This window comes from Callithrix jacchus, chromosome 22, assembly GCF_049354715.1.
Source record: "Callithrix jacchus isolate 240 chromosome 22, calJac240_pri, whole genome shotgun sequence".
NCBI classification, from domain to species: Eukaryota; Metazoa; Chordata; class Mammalia; order Primates; family Cebidae; genus Callithrix; species Callithrix jacchus.
This window is the reverse complement of record NC_133523.1, coordinates 12,871,041-12,897,481: the sequence shown is the minus strand read 5'-3', so window position 1 is coordinate 12,897,481 and position 26,441 is coordinate 12,871,041. Positions and strand designations below refer to the sequence as shown.

General features: G+C 53.0%; 2 protein-coding genes across 3 annotated transcripts; both read left to right on the top strand.

Moving 5' to 3' along the window:
- Window positions 1–268: 268 nt before the first annotated feature.
- Window positions 269–26,329, top strand: PRKACA (protein kinase cAMP-activated catalytic subunit alpha). Of its 2 annotated transcripts, none has more exons than XM_035285203.3 (10): window positions 269–514; window positions 11,244–11,305; window positions 11,766–11,894; window positions 15,526–15,624; window positions 17,284–17,366; window positions 20,293–20,419; window positions 20,509–20,604; window positions 20,701–20,823; window positions 23,940–24,104; window positions 24,803–26,329. In XM_035285203.3, the coding sequence occupies exons 1-10, from the start codon at window positions 469–471 to the stop codon at window positions 24,926–24,928; spliced, it is 1,056 nt and encodes a 351-aa protein (XP_035141094.3). In that variant the 5' UTR covers window positions 269–468; the 3' UTR covers window positions 24,929–26,329. The 2 variants fall into 2 exon arrangements, with proteins under 2 accessions (XP_035141094.3, XP_078216906.1); XM_078360780.1 differs by lacking the exon at window positions 269–514 and adding an exon at window positions 4,118–4,170.
- Window positions 5,765–6,125, top strand: SMIM46 (small integral membrane protein 46). The gene has a single exon (XM_078360782.1). It carries the CDS (start codon window positions 5,824–5,826, stop codon window positions 5,974–5,976), a length of 153 nt encoding a protein of 50 aa, XP_078216908.1. The 5' UTR covers window positions 5,765–5,823; the 3' UTR covers window positions 5,977–6,125.
- Window positions 26,330–26,441: the final 112 nt, after the last annotated feature.

Sequence of the window (26,441 nt, the reverse complement as noted above, 5' to 3'; positions counted from 1 at the left end):
ACAGCGCGCCTCCGCCAATCGGTGGCCTCGCGGGGCGGACCCCGGGCCCTTTCCAGCTTCTTGACCAATCAGACTCGTCTGCCCGCCCAGCTGCGGCCTCGCGAGTGTGTGAATGGCCGAGAGTCCCCGGTATACGTCACGAGGCTGAGAGCCTATAGCGGCGCGGCCTTCCCGAGGGATGACCAATGGACGACGGCGCGGAGCCGTCAGTCAGGGCGTCCTAGGCCAATGAGCGGCGGGCTGCGGGGGCGTCACGGACGGCAGCAGCGGACTTGGGCTGAGGTTCCCGGGCGGGCGGGCGCGGAGAGACGCGGGAAGCAGGGGCTGGGCGGGGGTCGCGGCGCCGCAGCTAGCGCAGCCAGCCCGAGGGCCGCCGCCGCCGCCGCCCAGCGCGCTCCGGGGCCGCCGGCCGCCGCCAGCACCCGCAACGCCGCAGCTCCGGGACCGGCCCCGGCCGCCGCCGCCGCGATGGGCAACGCCGCCGCCGCCAAGAAGGGCAGCGAGCAGGAGAGCGGTGAGTGCCCGGGCCGTGACCCCGATCCCGGCCCTGCGCTGCCAGCCCCGGCCTTGTCCATCACCGCCTGGCCCCTCCCCCCACGAGGCCCCCCCATTCCTCTCTGCCTACCCCCCAGCGCCCCTTGCCCCGGCCTGTCCAAGGCTGGGGCCCACGGGCCCGCAGAGTACCCCCTGTAGGGGTCCCCTTCCTCTAGGGCCGCCCCACACTGCAAAGACCGTGCTCCCCCCCAGCTGTCACTGCCAACCATGGCACGTATGACCGCTGGGGCCCCACACGGGGCCCTGACACCAGCCTACCCCTCCTTTCCTGGCCCCTCTCCCCAGATTCTAATCCCCCCCACTTCCTCACTCACCTCTCCCATGGGATCCTCTGCCTGACCCCGACCCAGGTTTCTGCCAGTTTGGGAATGAGATGGGGTCTCTCTGCCTCCACCGCGCAGGGACCTTGGCCACTTGGTGACCACACCCCTCCCCCCTCCAGCCCCCGCCATCTTTCTCCTGCCCTTCCCCTCTTCACCTTAGCACAGGCCCCCCTTCCAAACCCACCCTGCCCCCTGAGCTTTTCCCAGGCCCACCTCCAGCACTGTTTTTTTCTTCTGTGTCACTTGGCATGGGGGACAGGATCTTTCTGGGTCCCTCTGTCTCTCTCATCCTGTCACTCTGTCACTCTGCTTCTCTGCTTGTGCTCCGTCCTCCAAGGAAGCGTCTGTTCCTGGCTGGGTAGCAGACTGTTTATGAACCTAGAGAACTGCTTAAGTGCTTCCAAAGCCAAGTTTGAGCTGGTCTTGTTGGGATTCATTGCGTCGTCTTTCCTGCGTTGGGGTAGGGGGCGGTGCCAGAGCCCCCTCGCGGTTCCTGCCTTGCAGTGAGCCTTAGGCTCCTTGGAGGGCCTCTCAATAAATGGTTGTTTCCCAACTGAGGCTTCGTCATTCACCCAGTCCCTGGGGCTTCTTCCACCGCTCCTGGCTTGAGATGAAAAGTGTCTGGGTTTAGCGAGGTTCGTTCGCTTTGAATTGGGATGGTCAGAAAGAGCACTGGGGAGGTGGAGGCGGTCAAAGAGAGTAATGGGTGACGTCTAGTGATTTGTTTTGCCAAGGAACAAATAGATTCTGATCATTCCCAGCACTCAGCCAGGGAGAGACCTGTTTTACCCACTTGCCCCCAAATGCTGTTGGCCTTTTCCAGCCAGCCAGAGGAGATTCTGTATCTGGAAATACCCTCAGAAATGGTCTTAAAACCCATTCCCAGTGCTTCCAGCTCTTAAATTGTTCTCACTCCAGTCTGAAAGCTGGAAGGGACTGGGATCCCGTCTGATTACCCAGAAATAGTTCGGAACTGAAAAGGCAGGCCAATTTTGGGTCTCAAACCCCAGCATCTGAGTTCTCGGAATGCCCCCTCCCTGAAAGGGATGAAAGCCAGGGAACTTTATTCCCATATGGATTCAAATAGCAGAACTCAGAGTCACAGAGCAACCATGAAGAGGCCTGACATGTCACCAATGGGAGGGGGCCGGGGAGGGAAGTGCCCATAGCTGAGTGCTTGATGACCGAGGAGCAGGTGGGTGGTGTCCAAAAAAGGTCCGGGCATGAGCTTGGAGGGGACTAGGCAGAGGGGGAGGAGCCAGGCCCCCAGCAGGTGAGGCCAGCTGGGAGGTGGAAGGTAGAGGCGGGCAGCAATGTATTGCGGTGGCTCCACTGGAAGTTGGGGAGATGACAGTCCTGTGAAACCTTCAAGGCTATCAGACACGTGGTCGGGGGTGGAAAGCCGCACAAAGAAAAGGATCCCAGGAAAAAGATCAGAGGCTCTGGAAGGAACCGCTGATTCTCTCAGGGCACAGGTCAGACACCCAGGAATGAATGATCACTGAAATAGAGCTACTATTTATTGGGCGTCTAGGCTGCACCACTGGCCAAATGGCCAGGCGGATAGATACATCTACTCTGGTGACTTTCATAACGGGCTGTTATCCAGATTTTCAAAGGAGCCCTCTGATATAAATGACATCCATGACGGGCCGAGCACAGTGGCTCATGCCTGTAATCCCAGCACTTTGGGAGGCCGAGGCAGGTGAATCATGAGATCAGGAGATCGAGACCATCTTGGTCATGGTGAAACCCCGTCTCTACTAAAATACAAGAAAATAAGCTGGGTGTGGTGGCGCACGCCTGTAGTCCCAGCTACTCGGGAGGCTGAGGCAGGGGAATCGCTTGAACCTGGGAGATGGAGGTTGCAGTGAGCTGAGATCGTGCCACTGCACTCCAGCTTGGCAACAGAGCAAGACTCCGTCTCAAAAAAAAAAAGGAAGAAAGAAATGACATCCATGACATAGGTGATGTCACAGAGGCAGGATTCACATCCAGATCCATCTACCAGCAAACTTCCTGAATCCCAGAATTTCCCAACTCTGACATTCTTCAGCTGCCTCCCAGATTTTTACTTTTATCATATTTTCTTTAATTTAAAATAATAAAAATTTTTCTCACTTCTTTTCAGATGTAAACTTTGAGCTCTTTCTAAACAATAATATCAATGAAATCTTGGGTTTGCTATACCAGTTATATTTTCTCTGATACACATTAAAATACAGTGTAACTAGATAAATGAAACATACTGAAAATCATGTCATGTTCTGCCAATGGGACCATGTCACACTTTGGGAAACACCCGAAGCTGTACTTCCTCCCAGAGGCTCCCAGATAAGGAAATAAGATGAGGAAGGAAGTCCCTCTGCTTTGAGGCACTCTGATTCTGACAAGATGGAGTTAGACAAAATTTGCCCTCTTGTAAGGATGGGGCAGGGGCGGGGGCAGTAGCCAGGCCAGCCTGCAGGGGGCACCTGGATTTCATCTGCCAGATGCCGGCCCGACTAGGGTCAGGAGAATGTCCAGACCTTGGGAGGCACCAGTTAAGCATCCTGTAGTCAGTCCCCTGTGGTACCATCTTTTGTGCCAGGGCAGGACAGAGTCTGCCTCCTCCCAAGAAGGCAGGGGTCTAGCATGAGCCCTGGAGTGGAATGTGGGGAATCCGCACCCAAAGATGGCAAAGCCATGGGTAGAGCTAAAGAAAAAAGACTAAGCCCCAGGCTCTGGCCAAGCTGGAAGAATGGAGAGAGAGCAACGGCCCCAGGGGGCTGGTGCCCAGATCAGACAGCCAAGTGGGGCTCAGGTTGTGGCTGGCACTGGCTGAAGATACCCCTGGGACCTGGCCCACAGAGGAAGAGGTTAAAGGGAGCCACCCCAATCCCTGGGACACAAGCAGATCTTGGCAAAGAGAGAAAAGCACCCCCAAGAAGACCCTAGATAGGAAGAACTGGTGCCGTGTAACATCCCATGGATGCCTAAGACTGCCAAACGCCTTCTGTACCTTGGCAGTTGTATGGGTGCCCAAGAGGGTCTTGTGAAGGCAGCTTTCGCCTTAGCCCGAGCGCCTCTGCAGAAACTCAGAGGGTCCTATCTGTTCCTCCTCCTTACTCAGCTGTCTCTGGGTTGGGTTTTTCTTCCTGCTCCCACCCCACAGCTCCCTAGCTCCCCCTGTAGGCAGGGTTATGGAGATGGCCAGCCAAGCCGGCACGGCAGGTCTCATGAGCCTTCCCAGCCACCGTAGTCCTGGTGCCCAGAGAGCAGGACGGAATGATGGCTTCCAACTCCAGCAACGGTGAGGCAGAGCGGTGTTGCTATAGCAACTTCCCAGACACACTCCGTCCCTCAAATCAGGGAGGAGCTGCAGCGGGGTCTGGGGCGCAGGTGAAGAGGAGGATGTGGACCCCTGGCTGGCCCTGGAAATGCTTCCTGTACACCCCCAGCCTGTGCGGCCTGGGGAAGAGCAGAGGGGATGGGTTGCCCAGTTCAGCGAGGGAGTCCAGCTCAGAGAGGGATCGTGGGGCGGACCAGCCCAGTGTTGCGGATCAGCTCAGAATGTGAGACTGGCCATCCCAGTGTTGGTATCCACCTCAGACTGGGGATCATCCAGTCCAGAATGGGGGTCGTTCCAACCCAGTGTTGGGGTCCAGCTCAGACTTGTGGCATGGTAAGCCCAGAGCGGGGAATCCAGCTCCACTGGAGGAATCAGCCAGCCTGGAATAGGGTGGCCCAGCCCAGGCTGGGCATTCTTGCCCCAGAACTCCCAGGACAGCCATATTTCAAAGGTCAGAGGGTCTGAGATTGTTGTCTGGAGGAAGGGGGTTCTGAGGCTGGGCTCCTTCCGAGAGCGACCCCGAGCCCCTTGCCCAAATTGACATTCTGCTGTTGCAATTCCCCATTCCCAGGGCAAGTTTCTAGACTTCTGCTTTCTGCTGTGGTCTGGCTTTTGAAGGAGTATCTTGAGTTTTCTCTATCAGCCCAAGTAGAATCTGGACCAGAGTGGGAGCTGGCACCCCCTATATGGAAGATGTGGGCAGGGTGGCAGGTTGTATAGGCCAGCAGCTGACTGGGTTACCCTCCTCTGCCACTTCCTGTGGCTAGCAGGGATCCTGGGTGCCAGGCACTCTGAGAGAAGCTGCCACTGACCCTCCACTTCTTTTGGAATCTGGAAAGAAGGAGAAAGATGGTCAAGGCTGCTCCCCCTCCCCCAACCCTGGGTTTAGCCGCTCATTTCCGGTTTGGACTTTCATGGCCGAGAGTAGAGCCAAGCACAGGGCAAGGTTTGACAGAGGCCAAGGACATCCTGGGATGCCGTTCCCCTCTCTGCCCCCGCATAGGAGCAAAACAAAGAGCCGGACGTACCCATTTTCTCTCTGGGGATAGCAGGATTTGGGGGTTCCATGGTGAAAGGGAGTTCGGGGAGAAGGCATGGTGGCTCTTGTCTCCCCCCCCCCCCACCCGAAACCTTTCTTTACAGCTGTTCTTTCAGCAAATTAAGGGAGCTCTGGGACCATTTTAGCCCCCAGGGAGTCTCTGACTGTTTCGTGATCCTGAACCTTAACTCCTTCCCCGCCGCCCAGTGGGCGCTGCTCTGGGCACATCGGGCGCTGTCCTCTGGACAGTCCCATGCCCACTGAGGAAGGCCAGGCCTGGCATCCCTTGAGCAGTGAAGTCCCTGGAAAGGGAAGTTAGCTTTATCACTCTGCCCCAGGACATGCAGGCCAGTCAGAGGGACACCCTCGGGAGACTCTTCCCATTGCCTCCTGCCAAGGAAGCCCTCTGCAAACCTTGGCCAGCTTGGAGCAGGTACCTTTAAATGCTTCTGTGGCAACCAGCTCCTCCTCCCTGGTCCCCCGAGGCCTTTCCAAGGAAGCTGACTTAGAGGCTCTGCATTTTCCTGGTTTCTCAGCAAAAGGAAGATTCCAGGGAGAGCCCGGGGGGGCTGGGGATGGACCTGGGATCAGGCAGCAGCCAGAGCGAGGACTCGGAGACCACCTTCCAGCTGTGGCTGCAGTTGCTCCTCTGGGTCCACCTGGCTGTCCGTTTCCTGAGTTACCTGCACCACACCTTCCGGGAGCCTAAGCCAAAGCCAGCACCCTGAGCCTCCCTGGCCAGGGGGCAGGAGGCCCCCAGGTCACCCCATCCCAACTACCCTTTATTCCACCCTCTGCTGGAAGAGACAGGAAGCAGAGGTGAGTGGGGGGGCTCGTGATGGAGGTTACCCCCCCATCATCCCTCTCTGTCTCCTACTCCTCCTGGCACTGGCCTCCCCCATGCCCCATCCCCAAATCTGACAAGCTAACAGGGCCATAGTGGCACCAGAAGGGACAGAGCCTGGGCACGCCTGTCCTTTGAGAGGCCAGAGAAGGGCGGTGCTAAGAGCAAAGCACCCTGTGGAGCCACTCCATGGAGCACCAGTGGACAGCCAGAGGCTGGGCACTCAGAGTCAGGGAGCACCAGCAGACAGCCAGAGGCTGGGCACTCAGAGTCAGGGAGCACCAGCGGACAGCCAGAGGCCCTGCGCTTAGAGTCAGGGAGGTGGAGGATTCAGCAATTCTTTCCTTTTTGTTAAGAGAAAAGGGAAAACAGACCAGGCCTTTTGGATTCCTTTCAAGCCCGGCACCTCTCTGCCTTCTTGTGTGGGTGAAGGTAGAGTCCCAGGAGGGTACCCTCCACCCTCCCCACTCAGTGCTGAGTTCTATATGGATTATTTGGAGGTTTCCAAGGAAGATGTTTTGTGTCACAAAGGTTCTGTTTGTGAGGCCGGGCGTGGTGGCTCACACCTGTAATAGCAGCACTTTGGGAGGCTAACATCAGACGAATCCATTGAGGCCAAAAGTTGGAGACCAGTCTGGGCAACATAGCGAGACCGCATCTCAAAACAAAACACACAAACGTTCTGCTAGTGAAAGCACTGGATTCGGTGCAGCCACCAGGCTCAGAGAGGCTGCTGGGCTAGTTGGTAGCCCAGCCAGACACCCACCTAGGATTCCTGGCCCTTCACTGCCTGTCCCCTCTTGGCCTAGTCATTCTTTCTGGGGCCTTCTTGACCACAGTCTTTCTCCTCCCCAATCTGCCACTTTTTTTTTCCTTTTTTGGGATGGAGTCTCATTTTGTCACCCAGACTGGGTGCAGTGGCGTGATCTCAACTTACTGCAACCTCCACCTCCCGGGTTCAAGCAATTCTCCCGCTTCAGCCTCCTGAGTAGCTGGGATTACAGGCGTACACCACCATGCCCAGCTAATTTTTGTATTTTTAGTAGAGATGGGGTTTCACCACATTAGTCACGCTGGTCTCGAACTCCTGACCTTGTGATCCATCCGCCCGCTTCAGCCTCACAAAGTGCTGGGTTTAAAGGCGGGGAGCCACTGCGCCTGACCCAGTCTACCACTTTCTTTCTTTTTTTTTTTTTTGAGACGGAGTTTCACTCTTGTTACCCAGGCTGGAGTGCAATGGCACGATCCCGGCTTACCACAACCTCCGCCTCCTGAGTTCAAGCAATTCTCCTGCCTCAGCCTCCTGAGTAGCTGGGATTACGGGCATGTGCTACCATGCCCAGCTAATTTTTTTATTTTGAGTAGAGACGGGGTTTCACCTTGTTGACCAGGATGGTCTCGATCTCTTGACCTTGTGATCCACCCTCCTTGGCCTCCCCAAGTGCTGGGATTACAGGTGTGAGCCACCGCGCCCGGCCGCAGTCTACCACTTTCTAGCCCAGTGAGGGCTCTGCTCTCTAAATGCTGAGGGAGAGCCTTGGGGACAAGTAGTGAGGGTGGTTCCCCCTTCTCAGAAGACCATGTGGGATTCCTGGCAGGTAGACGACCAGCAGTCCCAAAGTGCAGATGCATGGGGCCCCTCAGAGTGGTAGCAAACCCAGGAACATCAGGGGGTTGAAGACAGCTCTGCCCACATTGGCCACCCTGGTGCACTAGACTTGGTGCTGAAACCAGCGGCTGAGTTGGCAGTGAAATAGTTAATCTCATGGGAAGTTGGGGCAGGCAGGTGACCGCAGACCTGATCAGTCTTCTCCTGTGTACAGTGGGAATAACAGCAGCTCCCACCCCATAGGGTCAGAACAAAGCATAGAAAACACAGTGAGGGCTGGTCCCTTGTAGCCCTAGGTGGTGGTTAAAAGGACAAGTCCATAGTGTAAGAATCTCTCAGGCTGCACATTTAAAATTCGAGCACTCAATGTATCCCCTCATTTGTTTTCTTATTATTATTACTACTTTCTTTTTTGTTTGTTTGTTTGTTTTGAGACAGGGCCTCACTCTGTCATCCAGCCTGGAGTGCAGGCTCAGCCACGGCTCACTGCAGCCTCGACCTCCCGGGCTTGAGCAGCCCTGCCACCGCTACCTTCTGAGTAGCTAAAGCTACAGGTGCCCACCACTACACCCAGCTAATTTATTTTTTATTTTTTATTTTTTTGAGATGGAGTTTCCCTCTTCTTGCCCAGGCTGGAGTGCAATATCACAGTCTTAGCTCACTGCAACCTCCACTTCCTGGGTTCAAATGATTCTCCTGCCTCAGCCTCCCAAGTAGCTGGGATTATAGGCATATTCCACCACGCCCGGCTAATTTTTATATTTTTAGTAGAGATGGGGTTTCACTATGTTGGTCAGGCTGGTCTCGAACTCTTACCTCAGGTGATCCACCCACCTCAACCTCCCAAAGTCCTGGGATTACAGGTGTGAGCCACCGCACCTGGCCAATGCTTTTTATTTTTTGTAGAGACAGGGTTTTGATGTTGTCCAGGCTGGTCTTGGGCTCCTGTATTCAAGCAATCCCTCCATCTTGGCCTCCCAGGGTATAATTATTTTTTTGAGACAGTCTCACTGTGCCGCTGAGGCTAAAGTGTAGTGGTATGATCACAGCCCACTGCAACCTCAATCTCCCAGGCTTTAAATGATCTTCCTGCCTCAGCCTCCTGAGTAGCTGGAACTTTTCTGAGACAGAGTCTTACTCTGTCCCCCAGGCTGGAGTGCAGCAGCATGATCTCCACTCACTGCAACCTCCACCTCCCAGGTTCAAGAGATCTTCCTGCCTCAGCCTCCCAAATAGCTGGGATTACAGGCACCCACCACCATGCCCGGCGAATTTTTGTATTTTTAATAGACATGGGATTTCACCATGTTGGCCAGGCTGGTTACAAACTCATGACCTCAAGTGATCCAACCGCCTCGGCCTCCCAAAGTGCTGGAATTACAGACATGAACCACCTTGCCCCGTCTCTCCCCATATTTATTTATTTTTGCTTTTTTATTTTTATTTTTCTAAGACTCAGTCTCACTCCTGTCTGCCAGTCTGGAGTGCAATGGTGCAATCTTGGCTCACTGCAATCTTCACCCCGTGGGTTCAAGCAATTCCCCTGCCTCAGCCTCCCAAGTAGCTAGGATTACAGGCGCCTGCCACCATGCCTGGCTCATTTTTGTATATTTGTTTAGTAGAGATGGGGTTTCACCATGTTGGCCAGGATCATCTTGAACTCCTGACCTCAGGTGATCTGCCCGCCTCGGCCTCCCAAAGTGCTGGGATTACAGGCATGAGCCACCACATCTGCCCTTTTAAAAATTATTTATTTATTTAATTATTTTTTCCAAGACCAAGTCTTGCTGTTACCTAAACTGGAGTGCAGTGGTGCGATCTCGGCTGACTGCAAACTCCGCCTCCTGGGTTCAAGCAGTTCTTCTGCCGTAGCCTCCTGAGTAGCTAGAATTACAGGCATGTGCCACCATACCTGGGTAATTTTTTTTTTTTTTTTTTGAAGACAGGGCCTTGCTCTGTCACCCAGGCTAGAGTGCAATGGTGTGATCTCAGCTCACTGCAACCTCTGCCTCCTGGTCCAAGTGATTCTCCTGCCTCAGCCTCCCTGGTCCTAGTGATTCTCCTGCCTCAGCCTCCCAAGTAGCTGGGATTACAGGTGCGTGCCACCATGCCTGGCTAATTTTTTTGCACTTTTGGTAGAAACGGTGTTTCACTGCATTGACCAAGCTGGTCTTGAACTCCTGACCTAGTGATCCACCTGCCTCAACCTCCCAAAGTTCTGGGATTACAGACATCAGCCACTGTACCTGGCCTGTCTTCCCATATTTTATACTTCAATTAAAAAATAGTAGGCCAGCACGATGGCTCACATCTGTAATCCCAGCACTTTGGGAGGCCAAGGTGGGCAGATCACCTGAGGTCAGGAGTTTGTGACAGCCTGGCCAACATGGTGAAACCCTGTCTTTACTAAAAATACAAAAGTTAGCCAGGCATGGTGGTGGGTGCCTGAAATCCCAGCTACTCAGGAGGCTGAGGCAGGAAAATCGCTTGAACCCAGGAGGCAGAGGTTGCAGTGAGCGGAGATCACACCACTGCACTCCAGCCTGAGCGAGAGAGCAAAACTCTGTCTCTAAAAAATAAATAAATAAATAAATAAAATAATAATAGCTGACATTTATCTGGCACTAACATCATGTGGGCCACTGTCTAACCCCCTTTGCCAAGATGAACTCGTTCATTCCTCAAAACTACCCCATTTTGCAGATGAGGAAAACTGAGGCCTAGAGAGGTAAGATCAGTTGCCCAAAGTCATGAAGTTCATCGGAGACCAGGCTGGGCTCTGAACTGGATCTTGTCTCCAGGTCTTGGCCCACAGCTGCTTTGCTGGGCTGTGTCTCAGCAGAGATGAGAATGACGGTTTTCAAGCCTGTTTCCTGGGTTGCTAAATGGAGGCCGTGGATACAAGACAGGCTGGCAAGGCATTCAGATGAGACAGTGTGGACAGCGGCCGGCCGGGGAACTTTCAACATTAGCTGGGTGGCGATGTTCACCTTGGGGTGCCGTGGGGCCGAGGAGTGGGCATCGGGAGGGACTTCCCTTGAACCAGCTCTGGAGCAAAGCCCTTGGGATTGGCACAGAGAGAACAGGGCCAGCTGGGGGCCAAGGTGACAGCTGAGCCCCCCAAGGGCGCCTGCTACCCGAGCCCCTGAGGCCTCCACCCCAGGCCCGGCCTCCCCAGAGAAGGCGCTGGAGGAACCGCCAAATCCCAAGGCTATAAATACCCCAGCTGGCGCCGGCCCTGGCCGTGGAATGTCGGTCAGAACTGGGGCGAGTGGGGGTGGGCTGGCCTGCCTGGACGCCTCTCTCTGTTCCCCTGGGAGTGACCCCCTGAGACTCTCTGTACCCCACTTTGCATGGAGTGGTGTTTGGATCCCACCTCTCTGGAGCAAGGGAGGCCCAACCAGGGCCCTGAGAGGCACCAGAACCTCAGGTTCCCGGTTGAGGCAGCTGCACCCCACTTTCTACCAAGTATCTCCCCAGAAATCACCTGAACCCACCTCGGCGCGACGGGGTTCTCTAACTCTCCCTTCTCTCCCTTTCAGTGAAAGAATTCTTAGCCAAAGCCAAAGAAGATTTTCTTAAAAAATGGGAAAGTCCCGCTCAGGTAAGGCTGCCAGGTGCAGAGCCCAGGGAGGGAGGGGTGAGCTGGTGACCCCCCAGTCCCCTGGCTGTGTCCCTGTGACACAGCTAGAATTTCAGGAACCCCGTGGAAGGCTCCACACCCTCCCCATTGACTCCCTAGGTGCCCATGGGGGCTCCTGCATGGAGACACCTGACTGCCGAATCCCAGGCACCCCTATCCCACCACCCCTTCCAACGGCCCGCCCCTGCCCCCAGCACAGCTGCCAGCAGCTCCCGGGCCCTAGGCCAGAGCCGGATCTGGCCCCTGCCACCCGCCTTAAGGAATCTCTGCCATCTTGATTTTCCACCCCCTGTCCTCACCCCGCTCAGCCCATGTGCTCCCCGGGGCCCCCTCTGCCGGTGGTGGAGAGGATGCCCCAGACCTTAGCCCGGGAGGCTGCAGGGAGGGTATGCCCTGAGCCTGCTGACCCCTCTGCCGACAGAACACAGCCCACTTGGATCAGTTTGAACGAATCAAGACCCTCGGCACGGGCTCCTTCGGGCGGGTAATGCTGGTGAAACACAAGGAGACCGGGAACCACTATGCCATGAAGATCCTCGACAAACAGAAGGTGAGCCGGCCCGCCCCGCTCAGGTCCTGCCTGCCAGGCCTTGGCCTGGACTATGTCTACTCTTTGGAGTCCCCATTCCACCCATTCACTCACTTGCCTTTTTTGAGACAGTCTCACTCTGTCACTCAGGCTGGAGTGCAGTGGTACAATCTCAGCTCACTGCAACCTCCCCCTTCCGGATTCAAGCAATTGTCCTGCCTCAGCCTCCTGAGTAGCTGGGATTACAGGTGCCCACCATCATGCCTGGCTAATTTTTGTATTTTTAGTAGAGATGGTGTTTCACCATGTTGGCCAGGACGGTCTTGAACTCCTGACCTCAGGTGATCCACTTGCCTCAGCCCCCCAAAGTGTTGGGATTACAGGCATCAGCCACCGCACCTGGCCACTTGCTTTGTTTTCGGGGGAGGGGACAGGGTTTCATTCCGTTGGCCCAAGCAGGAGTGTAGTGATGCACTCAGAGCTCACTGCAGCCTGAACCTCCTGAGCTCAAGCGATCCTCCTGGTAGCTGGGACTACAAGCACACACTACCATGCCTGACAGGGGGTCTTGCTATATTGCCCAGGCTGGTCTTGAACTCCTGGCCTCAACTGATCCTCCTACCTCAGCCTCCCAAAGTGCAGGGATTACAGGCATGAGCCACCATGCCAGGCTCACCCACTATTCCCCTAATCCCCATAACATGCCATCTCCAGGGGTCAGAAGGGCCTTATTCTGCTTTCCCAAGGCTCCCTCTCCAGGCCAGCCATGGATTCGAAGCCAGGCACTGTGACACAGAGTCAGACACCAGCCCAAAGGGAGGAGGCCAAGAGCATTCTTGGGGGAAGTGGTGTTTACGTGGACTTTCTTCCTGCAAATATTTTTGTGACCTAACTTAATACCAGGCACTGCTATAAAGCAGCAATGTAACCAATAGAAATGTAACCCAAGCCACAGAAGTGATTTTACTTTACGGTTTGCTCCATCAAAAACAGTAAAAAGAGGCATGGTGGCGCACGCCTGCAGTCCCAGCTACTTACTAAAGAGGCTGAGGTGGGAGGGTCGTTTGAACTCAGCCTAGACAAAACAGTCAGACCCTATCTTGTAAAAAAAAAAACCTGTAATTAAAAAAGAAAGTGAAAGAAACTAGTGACATTCATGAAGTTCATTTTAATGACATGTTTTGGGTTGTTTTGTTTTGTTTTTTGAGAGAGTCTCACTCTTGTCGCCCAGGCTGGAGTGCAATGGTGTGATCTCATCTCACTGCAACCTCCACCTCCCTGGTTCAAGTGATTCTCCTGCCTCAGCCTCCCAAGTAGCTGGTATTACAGGTGTCCACCACCATGCCTGGCTAATTTTTGTATTTTTAGTAGAGATGCGGTTTTGCCATGTTGGTCAGGCTGGTCTCAAACTCCTGACCTCAGGTGACCCACCCACTTTGGCCTCCCATAGTGCTGGGATTACAGGTGTGAGCCTCTGCACCTGGCCTAATGATATGTCTGGTTGGTTGCCCAGGCTGGAGTGCAATGGTGCCATCTCAGCTCACTGCAACTTCCACCTTCCAGGTTCAAGTGATTTTCCTGCCTCAGCCTCCCAAGTAGCTAGAACTACAGGCATGCACCACCACGCCTGGCTAATGTTTGTATTTTTAATAGAGAAAGGGTTTCACCACCAGGCAAGGTGGCGCATGCCTGTAATCCCAGCAGTTTGGGAGGCTGAGGTCAGTGGATCACCTGAGGTCAGGAGTTCAAGACCAGCCTGGCCAACATGGTGAAACCCCATCTCACTGAAAATACAAAAATGAGCAAAAAACAAAATTATCTGGACATGGTGGCGGGCACCTGTAACCCCAGCCACTTGGGAGGCTGAAGCAGGAGCATTGCTGGAACCCAGGAGGCAGAGGTTGCCATGAGCCTAGATTGTGCCATTGCACTCCAGCCTGAGGGATAGGGTGAGACTCCATCTCAAAAAAAAAAAAAATGAGAAAGGGTTTCACCATGTTGGCCAGGCTAGTCTTGAACTCCTGACCTCAGGTGATCTGCTCACCTCAGCCTCCCAAAGTGCTGGGATTATAGGTGTGCGCCCCCGCACCCGGCATGATGTGTTTGAATTAAGCCAGTATAGCTATAGTGTCACCATTTTCATAGAATATCAATGTGAAATATCATTAATGAGACAGTTTACATTCCTTTAGGTTTTTTTCCAGTCCTCCATGATTTTGGAAACGTTTTCTCTTTCTCTGTACCAAAGTATCTTTAAAACCAGTGTCCACCGTATGCGTACAACAGGTCTCCACTCTGATGGTAAATTCTCCCTGGAAAGATGAGAAAAAATAGAGAAGTTGAAAAAGCAGATTCACGTGCCCAAGATGTTCCAACCATGCCTGAAAGTCACCCAGTCCCTACATCAAGCGTTCCATTTTTATTTTGTTTTTGAGACAGAGTTTCGCTCTTGTCGCCCAGGCTGGAGTGTAATGGTGCGATCCCAGCTCACTGCAACCTCTGCCTCCTGGGGTCAAGCAATTCTCGTGCCTCAGCCTCCCAAGGAGCTGGAATTACAGGTGTTCACCACCATGCCCAGCTAATTTTTGTATTTTTAGTAGAGATAGGGTTTTGCCATGTTGGTCAGGCTGGTCTCAAACTCTTGACCTCAGGTGACCCATCCACTTTGGCCTCCCAAAGTGCTGGGATTACAGGCATAAGCCACTGCAGCTGGTCTAATGATATGTTTATTTGTTTGTTTGGTTTTTTTTTTTTTTTTTTTTGAGACGGAGTTTCGCTCTTGTTGCCCAGGCTGGAGTGCAATGGCATGATCTCGACTCACCGCAACCTCCCCCTTCTCGGTTCAAGTGATTCTCCTGCCTCAGCCTCCTGAGTAGCTGGGGCTACAGGCATGTGCCCCCACGCCCAGCTAATTTTGTATTTTTTTTTTTTTTTTAGCAGAAACAGGGTTTCTCTATGTTGGTCTGGTTGGTCTCGAACTCCCTACCTCAGGTGATCCGCCCGCCTTGGCCTCCCAGAGTGCTGGGATTATAGGCGTGAGCCACCGCACCAGCCTATGTCTGGTCTTTTAAACTGGTATCCTCCCAGTGTGGGCCTCTAGGACTCCTATTTTGATTCCGTGAGAGACTAGGTGCCAGGTACCTGCTCAAGTCATGTGCTGTAGGGGACAGCTGATGGCTGAGGTTCATGTTGCTGTGTGGAATGTTCTAGACAATGGAAAGGCAGTTCCTAAATCCCTCACCTCTTGGTCTTCTCCTGCCTGTCTTTTCAATTTCAGCTCAGCTGCCCCTTCCTCCAGGAAGCCCTCTCTGGTTCCCCCTCCCCCAAACCATGCCAGGTACTTTATGTGGGCTCCTTAGGGGCTGCTGCTTCTCCACAAGCCCAAGATGCCTGCCATCATGGCTCTGACCTCTCTGGGGGTAACCCATGTATTCTTTGCCCTGAACTCTGAGCCATGCAAGAACAAGCAGCCTCTAGCCTCCCTTACACTGTGTCCTCAGCATCAGCCACGGGCCCAACAGGCCACAGGCATGCAAATGATTCTGGCTGAAGGACCCAGCCAGGCCCTGGCACCGCTAGTTCCAGGCATCAGGGGAAATGAGGCCCCTCTCACCTCTCCTTCCTCTCTGCCCTCCCCTCCTACCCTTCCCAGGTGGTAAAGCTGAAACAGATAGAACACACCCTGAATGAAAAGCGCATCCTGCAAGCCGTCAACTTTCCGTTCCTCGTCAGACTGGAGTTCTCCTTCAAGGTGGGGTCCCCGCGCCAAGGGACGGGGTCACTGCATTGGGTCCTAGCCTTCCGGCCCCCAGGGCTAGGGTCAGAGCTGAGGACAATCAGTGGCCACCCACTTTTGTGGAAGAAGATCGCTGGAGGAGGGAGACCAGGGGATGGGAGTCAGGCTGGGACTCTGGTGGACCCCACTTCAGTTCCTGGACTGGCCAGTTTGTAGTTAATTCCCTTGGCAAGTTACCGAACCTCAATAACATCCCTCAAAATCAGCACCTGGTTTACAGCAAGAGCCTGACCCACAGCCAGGAGCACAAACTTCGCCCCAGGCAGCCAGGATTCAGTTCCCAGCTCAGTACTTCCCGATGTGTGGCCCTGAGCAAGGGACTTCTCTCCCTGAGCCTCAGTTCTCATCTGTAAAATGGGGATCATACCAGTTCCAGCCTGGTGGAGTTGCGACAGTTCCAGCCACATCTTGAGTACCCTTTGGGAGCCATTTTGGGAGCCATCCAAGGCTGTGATCATGAGAAACAGGAGAGACCACTCAGGGCCAATTTCATTGCTGCCTGACCCAGAGAATCACAAGGGCCTGCGCTTCAAGGGACCCCACACCTGGTTTAATGCTTTGCCGCTGCTGCTCCTGCTACCTTGAGACCCTTAATAATTTTTTTCTCTTTTTTTTTTTTTTTTTTTTTTTTTGAGACAGAGTCTCACTCTGTTGCTCAGGCAGGAGTGCAGTGGCGTGATCTCAGTTCACTACAACCTCCACCTCCCGGGTTCAAGCAATTCTCCTGACTCAGCCTTCTGAGTAGCTGGGATTACAGGTGCATGCCACTATGTCCAGCTAATTTTTGTATTTTTAATAGAGATAAGATTTTGCCATTTTGCTCAGGCTGGTCTCAAACTCCCGACCTCAAGTGATCTGCCCGCCCTGGCCTCAGCCACTATGCCCAGCCTAATTTTTTTTTTAAGGCAGAGTCTCACTCTGTCACCCAGGCTGGAGTGCAGTGGTGTAATCACAGCTCACTGCAACCTTCACTTCCCGGACTGCAGCGATCCTCCCACCTCAGCCTCCTGAGTAGCTGGAACTGCAGGTGCACACCATGATGCCCAGCTAATTTTCGTATAGACAGGGCTCTTACTGTGTTACCCAGGCTGGTCTCAAACTCCCAGGCTCTAGCGATCCACCCACCCCGGCCTCCCAAAGTACTGGGATTATACGGGCATGAACCACCACACCTGGCCCTCTGTAATAATCTTTCTAACAAGGGTCACCTTTTTAATTTTGGGCCCCACTAATTCTGCAGCCCATCATGGTCCTGCTTTACAGATGACAAAACTGTGGCCTCAAAGCCTTACTCAAGCTCCCAGAGCAAGCTACTTCGGAGTTCTCTCTCTCCAGCCAGGGCAGGCTAGCCAGGTCCCGACATACCACTGAGTCAGCCCTCGCCTTCACCTTTATGACAGTAGGATGAGGGTCAACCGTGCTTCCTGGGCAGAATGAAATGCAACATGTGGGTTCAGCCAGCAAAGCACCTGGTCCCTAGAACATGATTCCTATGGGGAGCCAGGATCCCTGTTGTCATTTAATGTTTGAACACCAGCCAGGGAGGCCCCAAGGCCTTCAGATATGGTGGGAGGTTCAGGGAGTGGGCTCCTGATCAGCCGCTGCCTCCCACAGGACAACTCAAACTTATACATGGTCATGGAGTACGTGCCTGGCGGGGAGATGTTCTCACACCTACGGCGGATTGGAAGGTTCAGGTAAGCGGGCCACCCCCCCATCACACCAGGCTGTCAGGGTGTCCACAGGTGGCAGTGCACGACCAAGACCCCTGGGGATGCAGAGGAGTCCAGCATGCTTGAACACGCAAGTGAGCTCCCAGAACTCTGTGGGTTTCTGCTTCCCCTATGCTGAGAAATGAGTGATACTTCAACCACCACAAAGCCAAACAGAGCAAACATGGCAACTTAGGTGTCCAGATTGAAGCTGGTGCCAGGCGCAGTGGCTCTCGCCTGTAATCCCAGCACTTTGGGAGGCCGAGGCAGGCAGATCACCTAAGGTCAGGAGTTCGAGACCAGCCTGGTCAACATGGTGAAATCCTGTCTCTACTAAAAATACAAAAATTAGCTGGGTGGGGTGGTGGGTACCTGTAATCACAGCTACTTGGGAGGCTGAGGCAGGAGAATTGCTTGAACCCTGAGACAGAAATTGCATTGAGCTGAGGTTACACCACTGCACTCCAGCTTTGGTGACAGAGCGACATGCCATCTCAAAAAAAAAAAAAATTGGCCAGGTGCAGTGGCTCACGCCTGTAATCCCTGCACTTTGGGAGGCCGAGGCAGGTAGATCCACCTGAGGTCAGGAGTTCGAGACCAGTCTGGCCAACATGATGAAACTTGTCTTTACAAGTTACAAAAAATCTTGTGTCTTTACAAGATACAAAAAAATCAGCCAGGCATGTTGGTATGCACCTACAATCCCAGTTACTCAGGAGGCTGAGGCAAGAGAATGGCTTGAACCCGGGAGGCAGAAGTGGCGGTGAGATCATACCACTGCACTCCAGCCTGGGGCAACAAGAGTGAAACTCTGTCTTAAAAAAAAAAATTGCAGTTGGTGATTTTGTGCATTTTTTTTGAGCCCCCAAAAGTGGCATGCATCTGTAGTCCCACTATTCTTGAGGCTGAGGCCAGAAGATCACTTGAGCTCAAGAATTTGAGGTTGGGCACAGTGGCTCACCTCTGTAATCCCAGCACTTTGGGAGACCGAGGTGGGCGGATCATGAGGTCAGGAGTTCGAGACCAGCCTGGCCAACATGGTGAAACCCCATCTCTACAAAAAAAAAAAAAAAAATTAAGGCTGGGCATGGTGGCTAACGCCTATAATCCCAGCACTTTGGGAGGTCGAGGCAGGTGGATCACAAGGTCAAGAGATCGAGACCATCCTGGTTAACATGGTGAAACCCTGTCTCTACTAAAAATACAAAAATTAGCTGGGCATGGTGGTGCAAGCCTGTAGTCCCAGCTACTCAGGAGGTTGAGGCAAGAGAATTGTTTGAACCCAGGAGGCGGAGGTTGCAGTGAGCCGAGATCATGCCATTGTGCTCCAGCCTGGGTAACAAGAGTGAAACTCCATCTCAAGAAAAAAAGAATTAAAAAAAAAAAAAAAAGAATTTGAGACCAGCCTGGGCTACATAGTGAGATTTTGTCTCTTTTTTTAAAAAAAAAATTATTTTATTTTATATAGATCAACAGTTTTATATGTATAGATTTTAATGTATATTTTTATACATAAAATAAAACTATATACATAAATGTGTAACTTTAAGACACAGGCCGGTACTGTGGCTCACACCTGTAACCCCACTTTGAGAGGGCAAGGTGAGCAGATCACTAGAGCCCAGGAGATTGAGACCCGATCTACACAAAAAATAAATTTAAAAAAAATTAGCCAGGTATGGTGGCACATGCCTGTAGTCCCAGCTAGTGGGGACACTGAGGTGGAAAGACACGCTGAGCCTGGGAGGTCAAGACTGCAGTGAGCCACGATCACACTACAACACTCCAGACAGGGTAACAGAGACCCTGCTCAAAGAAAAAAAATTTTTTTAACTTACAAACTTGTAAGTTTACAAATGTCATTTTGTTTTATTTTATTTCTTGAGATAGAGTTTCGTTCTTGTCACCCAGGCTAGAGTTCGGTGGCACGATCTCGGCTCACCGCAACCTCTGCCTCTCGGGTTCAAGCGATTCTCCATCTCAGCCTCCTGAGTAGCCTGGAGTACAGGTGCAGGCCACCTCACCTGACTAATTTTCATAGTTTTAGTAGAGACGGGGTTTCTCCATGTTGGTCAGGCTGGTCTCAAACTCCTGACCTCAGGTGATCTGCACCCCTCGGCCTCCCAAAGTGCTGTGGTGACAGGTCTGAGCCATGGTGCTGGCCCTGTAGTTGTATTTTAGATAGATAGCTGTAGATTCACTTTATATACAATAAAATGCACAGATCTCCAGTGTTACATTCCACAAATGTTGACAGTTGTACACAGCCACCTAACCTCCATCCAAAACAGTATATGGAACTTTTTCTATCTCCCCAGAAAATTCTCTTGAATCCCTTCTTTTTCCCTCCAATAATAAGCAAAGGTGGGGTCTTGCTGTACTGCCCAGGCTGGTCTCGAACTCCTGGGCTCAAGCGATCTGCTCACCTTGAGCCCCCCAAAATATTGGGATTACAGGCGTGAGCTAATGTGCCCGACTGACTCCCTCTCCTGACACGTCAGGTCCCCGACAAAGGCAGTCATCCTTTGACTTCAAACACCGTGCCTTTGTTTTGTCTGGGTGTGGACATGACATAAATGGAATCATTCGTGTTCTTTTGTGTCTTCTCTTACTTAACATAATCGGTTTGAAATGCAGCCACGTTGTGGAGTGGAGGCAGGCAATGTCCTGCTGGCGGTGGTGGTGCTGAGTGGAATTCCATTGTATGAATAGAGCTCAGTCTGTGATTCCATTCCCCTGTGGATGGACCTACAGGCTGTTTCCCAGGTCGGGCCACCTAAGAATCAGGTGCCTGGCCTTTCTGACAGCTGGACTGGGGGTGTCTTCCCCTGGGGGAGGCTCTGCAGGGCCACCTGCTAGACCCTTTTGGGGCCTGGCCATTGACGTTCACCTCCCCGTTTGTCCCCATCAGTGAGCCCCATGCCCGTTTCTACGCGGCCCAGATCGTCCTGACCTTCGAATATCTGCACTCGCTGGATCTCATCTACAGGGACCTGAAGCCAGAGAATCTGCTCATCGACCAGCAGGGCTACATTCAGGTGTCCACCAGGCCGGGCGAGGGGCAGCCCTGGGCAAGCCGTGGCCTGGCCCCTCCCTCCCTGCCAACTGCTTATTCTTGTGCCCACAGGTGACAGACTTCGGTTTCGCCAAGCGTGTGAAGGGCCGCACTTGGACCTTATGTGGGACCCCTGAGTACCTGGCCCCCGAGATCATCCTGAGCAAAGTAGGCGCCTCCCCAGCCCTCCCCTTCCCCTGAGGCTGGCTCTGCTCGCTATCTCTCGCCCCCGCCTTACCCTGTTCCCTCCCAATCTCACTCCAGGGCTACAACAAGGCTGTGGACTGGTGGGCCCTAGGGGTTCTTATCTATGAGATGGCCGCTGGCTACCCGCCCTTCTTCGCAGACCAGCCCATCCAGATCTATGAGAAGATCGTCTCTGGAAAGGTGAGGCCTGGATGAGGGGCACAGTCCTGAAAGAATGAGACAGTCCCTTCCCCGCTCACCCATCCTACTCTCTGGGGAGCCCTGCTTGTTGTCAGAATCACCTAGAAGTTCCGTAAGTCAGGCCAGGTGGTGAAGCTGGATGTGCCAATACCATGAGCCCCCTGGCTGTCCAGCGCCAACCCCACGGTTCCAGAATCCCAGGGGCTTCCAAAATCCCGAGCCTCACGGGAACTTCCCTGCTGCAAAACACAAACCACCTTGCCAGGCGACCCTCCTCACCTCTCCTTGTCCCCGTCAGTGTGAGTTTTCGCAAGTTCCAAGATGTATTTGGTTCCCAGGTGCAGTCTGCAGCCTCACCAGGAAGGACCCTCGCTTAGGGTTTAAGGCCCATGCTTCCTCTCGAAAACACAGATTTGTCAAACTCTGAAAGTTCAGATTAAGGGTGGTAAAACCATGTAAGCTTGTATCTGTGACAGGTGCAAAGTGCCTGCCATCTGCCAGGCCCCAGATTCACCCCCCTCAGTCACACCCTGAGATGGTGGCACCCTCTGTAGGAGAGGTGAGGAAACTGGCTGGGAAAAGAGATGTGTCCTGACCAAGATCACACCTTAGTGAGTAAGAGGAGTCATCATAGGCACTGATGGCCAGAGAGGTTGGGGACCCCACCTCTGCCCTCAGCTCAGCCACCTTGCTGGGAGGACCCAGCCATCCTCCGACCTGGTCCAGCATCTCCTACATAGGAGCTTCTGGTCGGCCCAGAGTCACCACACCCGGTGGGAGCACCCTCAGGCTCAGCCTGGGCCCAGTGCTGGCTTTGAAACTTTGGGGCTGGGTGCAATGGCTCACGCCTGTAATCACACCACCTTGGGAGGTGGAGGCTTGAGGCCAGGAGTTCCAGACAAGCCAGGGCAACATAGCCAGACCCCATCTCTTTAAAAAATAAAATCTAAAAATTAGCTGGGCATGATGGTGCACCCCTAGTCCCAGCTAATCGGGAGGCTGAGGCAGGAGGATCATTTGAGCCCAAAAGATCAAGGCTGCAATGAGCTGTGATTGCACCACTGCAATCCAGCCTGGGCTAAGAGCCAGATCCTGTCTTAAAAAAATTCAGGCAACTGGGGTTCTCTGGTTAGACACATAGCATCACTAAAAGGGAAAGATGGAAGGCCAGGCACAGTGCCTCACACCTGTAACCCCAGCACTTTGGGAGGCCAAGGCAGGTAGATCACGAGGTCAGGGGTTCAAGACCAGCCTGGCCAAAATGGTGAAACCCCATCTCTACTAAAAATACAAAAAATTAACCAGGCATGGTGACGGGTGCCTATAATCCCAGCCACTAGGGAGGCTGAGGCAGAGAATTGCTTGAACCCAGGAGGCGGAGGTTGCAGTGAGCTGAGATTGCACCACTCCACTCCAGCCTGGGCAACAGAGCAAGACTCCATCTCTCAAAAAAAAAAGAAAAAAAGAAAAGGAAAGATGAGGCATTTGCCACTAGGCCGAATAGAAATTGCCAAGAAAATGGCCCAGAGTGGGAAAAAATGGAGAAAAAAGCCACAGAAGATCCCACAGGGGAAGACGCACATGATGCCCTTCTTTGTAGCATTTTCCAGTCCCCCCGCACCCTCAGTGGTATTATCTTCCTCGTGCAGCCCTGAGAGGTTAAGGGCCATGGCCAAGGTCACACAGCATGTAAGAGGCACAGCAGGAACAAGAAGTCATTTCTTGCAACTATAACTCCAGTGACGACTTGTCTACAAGGCTATGTACTCAGAACGTTTGGGGAAGATTTCTACAAGAGTTGGGCTGGGCTTTAAAGAATGGAAGAGACTTAGCTAGGCAGGGAGAGAGGGAAAAACGTTTAACATAAGCATGACTATTTCAGAAGTCTACAGACCCCAGCACAGATGGCTTACGGCAGCAGTAGCTGAGAATGCAAGTTCTAGAGTCCCACAGACCTGAGATGGAATTGCCCCGTCCCACTCCTCAGCGTGACCTTTGAAGAGTTCTTTAACCCTTCCAAGCCTCAGTTTCCCCTTCTCTGAAATGGAAACCATAATAGCACTTGCCTTATGGTTGTTAAAGGGGACTCCTTTCCAGCAGGACTATTGCTGGGGAATTGGCTAGAAATGCAGACTTTTGGGCCAGCCACGATGGCTCACACCTGTAATCCTAGCACTTTGGGAGGCCAAGGTGGGTGGATCACCTGAGGTCAGGAGTTCGAGACCAGCCTGACCAATATGGCAAAACTCTGTCTCTAGTAAAAATATAAAAATTAGCTGGGTCTCGTGGCGTGCGCCTGTAATCCCAGCTACTTGGGAGGCTGAGACAGGAGAATTGGTTGAACCCAGGAGGCGGAGGTTACAATGAGCTGAGATTGCGCCACTGCACTCCAGCATGGGTGACAAAGTGAGACTCTGCCTCAAAGAAAAAAAAAAAAATGCAGATTCTTGTTGGGTGTGGTGGTTCATGCATATAATCCCAGTACTTTGTGATGCCGAAGCAGGATCATTTGAGCCTTGGAGTTCGAGACCAGCGTGGGCATCGTAGCGAGACCCTGTCTCTACAAACACTTTTTTTTTTTTGAGACAGAGTCCTGCTCTGTCGCCCAGGCTGGAGTGCAGTGGCACAATCTCGGCTCACTGCAACCTCCACCTTCTGGGTTCAAGCAATTCTCCTGCTTCAGCCTCTGGAGTAGCTGGGACTACAGGCACGCACCACCATGCCCAGCTAATTTTTGTATTTTTAGTAGAGCTGGGGTTTCACCATGTTGGCCAGGCTGGTCTCAAACTCCTGACCTTGTGATCTGCCCACCTCAGCCTCCCAAAGTGCTAGGATTACAGGCGTGAGCCACTGTGCCCAGCCAAAAACTTCTTAGAGTAACTAGCTCTTTAATTTTTAAAAAGTTGTTTGAGAAATGCATATTCTCAGGCCACAGTATCAGACTTCCTAAACCAGAAACTCTAGGGTGGGCCCAAGGAGCTGTTTTACAGGATGCCAGCAGGCACTCAGCTTTGGAGGCACCCACCCAGTAGGACTGCTGGATGGAGAAGGAAGCATCCTGGGCTCCCCAAGTTCCAGAGCAGCTTCCCACCCTGTCCTTGTACCCCTTCCTCCAGGTGCGGTTCCCTTCCCACTTCAGCTCTGACTTGAAGGACCTCCTGCGGAACCTCCTGCAGGTAGATCTCACCAAGCGCTTTGGGAACCTCAAGAATGGGGTCAACGATATCAAGAACCACAAGTGGTTTGCCACGACTGACTGGATCGCCATCTACCAGAGGAAGGTGGGCCTCCCCTCCTTAAGCCTGCTGAAGATTTGGGGGCAGGCCAAGAGTCAGGGAGGACAACCAACAGAGAGATAGAAAGGGAAGAGGGCCAGGCTCAGAGGCTCACGCCTGTCATCCCAGCACTTTGGGACGCCAGGGTGGGTGAATCACCTGAGGTCAGAAGTTCAAGACCATCCTAGCCAACATGGCGAAACCCCATCTCTACTAAAAACACAAAAATTAGCTGGGCATGGTGCCAAGCGCTTGTAATCTCAGCTACTCAGGAGGCTGAAGCAGGAGAATTGCTTGAATCTGGGAGGCAAAGGTTGCAGTAAGCCAAGCACTCCAGCCTGGATGACAGAGTGAGACTGTCTCAAAACAAAATAGAAAGAAAGAAAGAAAGGGAAGAGAACATGGGAGGTACAGGAGCAACCTAGAGTAGAGTGCTTAGAGCCAGTGGGATCTAGAAATGGAATTCTGGTGTCATTTGACCATTCCATGACCTAGTGCAGAAGATGCCTCTCTCTGGGAAGTAATTTCCCCTTGAGCTGGCTACATGTAGAATTTCTGGTTGTTAAGAGGAATCCATAACCTAATGCTAAGCACAGGCCTGAGTCAGAGTAACTATCTCTTGAACATTAGGCCATTCACATTTATTGTTGTAATAATGATTATGTTGAATGCTGAGGTATGGGTGGTTTTTGATCCCTCTCCAGGTGGAAGCTCCCTTCATACCAAAGTTTAAAGGCCCTGGGGACACGAGTAACTTTGACGACTATGAGGAAGAAGAAATCCGGGTCTCCATCAATGAGAAGTGTGGCAAGGAGTTTAATGAGTTTTAGGGGTGTGCCTGTGCCCCCATGGGTTTTCATTTCTTTCCTTTTTTTGTTGTTGTTGTTGGGGGGGGTGGGAGGGTTGGATTGAACAGCCAGAGGGCCCCAGAGTTCCTTGCATCTAATTTCACCCCCACCCCACCCTCCAGGGTTAGGGGGAGCAGGAAGCCCAGATAATCGGAGGAACAGAAACACCAGCTGCTCCCCCTCATCCCCTTTGCCCTCCGGCCCCCCCCTCCCATTTTTCCCTTCCTCCTCCCCCACAGCCCCTACCCCAGCCCACTTCTGCCTGTTTTAAACGAGTTCCTCAACTCCAGTCAGACCAGGTCTTGCTGGTGTATCCAGGGACAGGGTGTGGAAAGGGGCTCAAACTCAACTCCAGCCCCCACCCACACCCCCATCCCACCCAACCACAGGCACCACTTGCTAAGGGCAAATGAACAAAGCGCCAACCTTCCCTTTGGAGTAATCCTGCCTGGGAAGGAGAGATTTTTAGTGACATGTTTAGTGGGCTGCTTGCTAGAATTTTTTTAAAAACGATTTAAAATCTTATTTAAGTTCCACCAGTGCCTCCCTCCCTCCCTCCTCTACTCCCACCCCTCCCATGTCCCCCCATTCCCCAATCCATTTTAATGAGAAGCAGACTGACTTTGGAAAGGGAGGCGCTGGGGTTTGAACCTCCCCGCTGAGCTGCTAATCTCCTCTGGGACCCTCCCTGGGGGATCCTCTCTGCCAATCCTGCGAGGGTCTAGTCCCCTTTAGGAATCCTCCGCTCTCTTCTTCCCCAGCAGACCTGTCTTCACCCTTGGGCTTTGAGAGCCAGACAAAGCAGCTGTCCCTCTCCCTGCCAAAGAGGAGTCATCCCCCAAAAAGACAGAGGGGGAGCCCCAAGCCCAAGTCTTTCCTCCCAGCAGCAATTTCCCCCAACTCCTTAATTTTATTCTCCACTAGATTTTAATGTCCAGCTTTCCCTCAGCTCAGTGGGGAGGGCATATCTGCAAAAGGACACGGAAGAGGCCAAGTGCCCCCACGTCTTGGCCCGGCGTTCAAGGCTAGAGCTGCTGGGGAGGAGCTGCCTGTTTTACTCACCCACCAGCTTCCGCCTCTGCCATCCTGGGTCCCCCTCCTCCGGCTTAGCTGTCAGCTGTCCATCACGTCTCCCCCCAGTCTCATTTGTGCATTTTTCTCTCTTAATAGAAAAGTGGAGACTACCCCGTTCATCCCCTTATTTCCCCCTCTCATAACTTCTCCCCATCCCAGGAGGAGTTCTCAGGCCTGGGACGGGGCCCCGGGTGGGTTCGGGGGCGATTCAACCTGTGTGCTGAGAAGGACGAGACTTCCTCTTGAACAGTGTGCTGTTGTAAACATATTTGAAAACTATTACCAATAAAGTTTTGTTTAAAAAAAAAAGTGTCGCTGGTGTTCTCGACTTCGATCACCCACCCACACACCCCCAGGGGGTTGAGGAGGGAATTTCGGACCCCAGCGTGCAGGCCAATCAGGTCCTGGCCTGGAGTCCTTA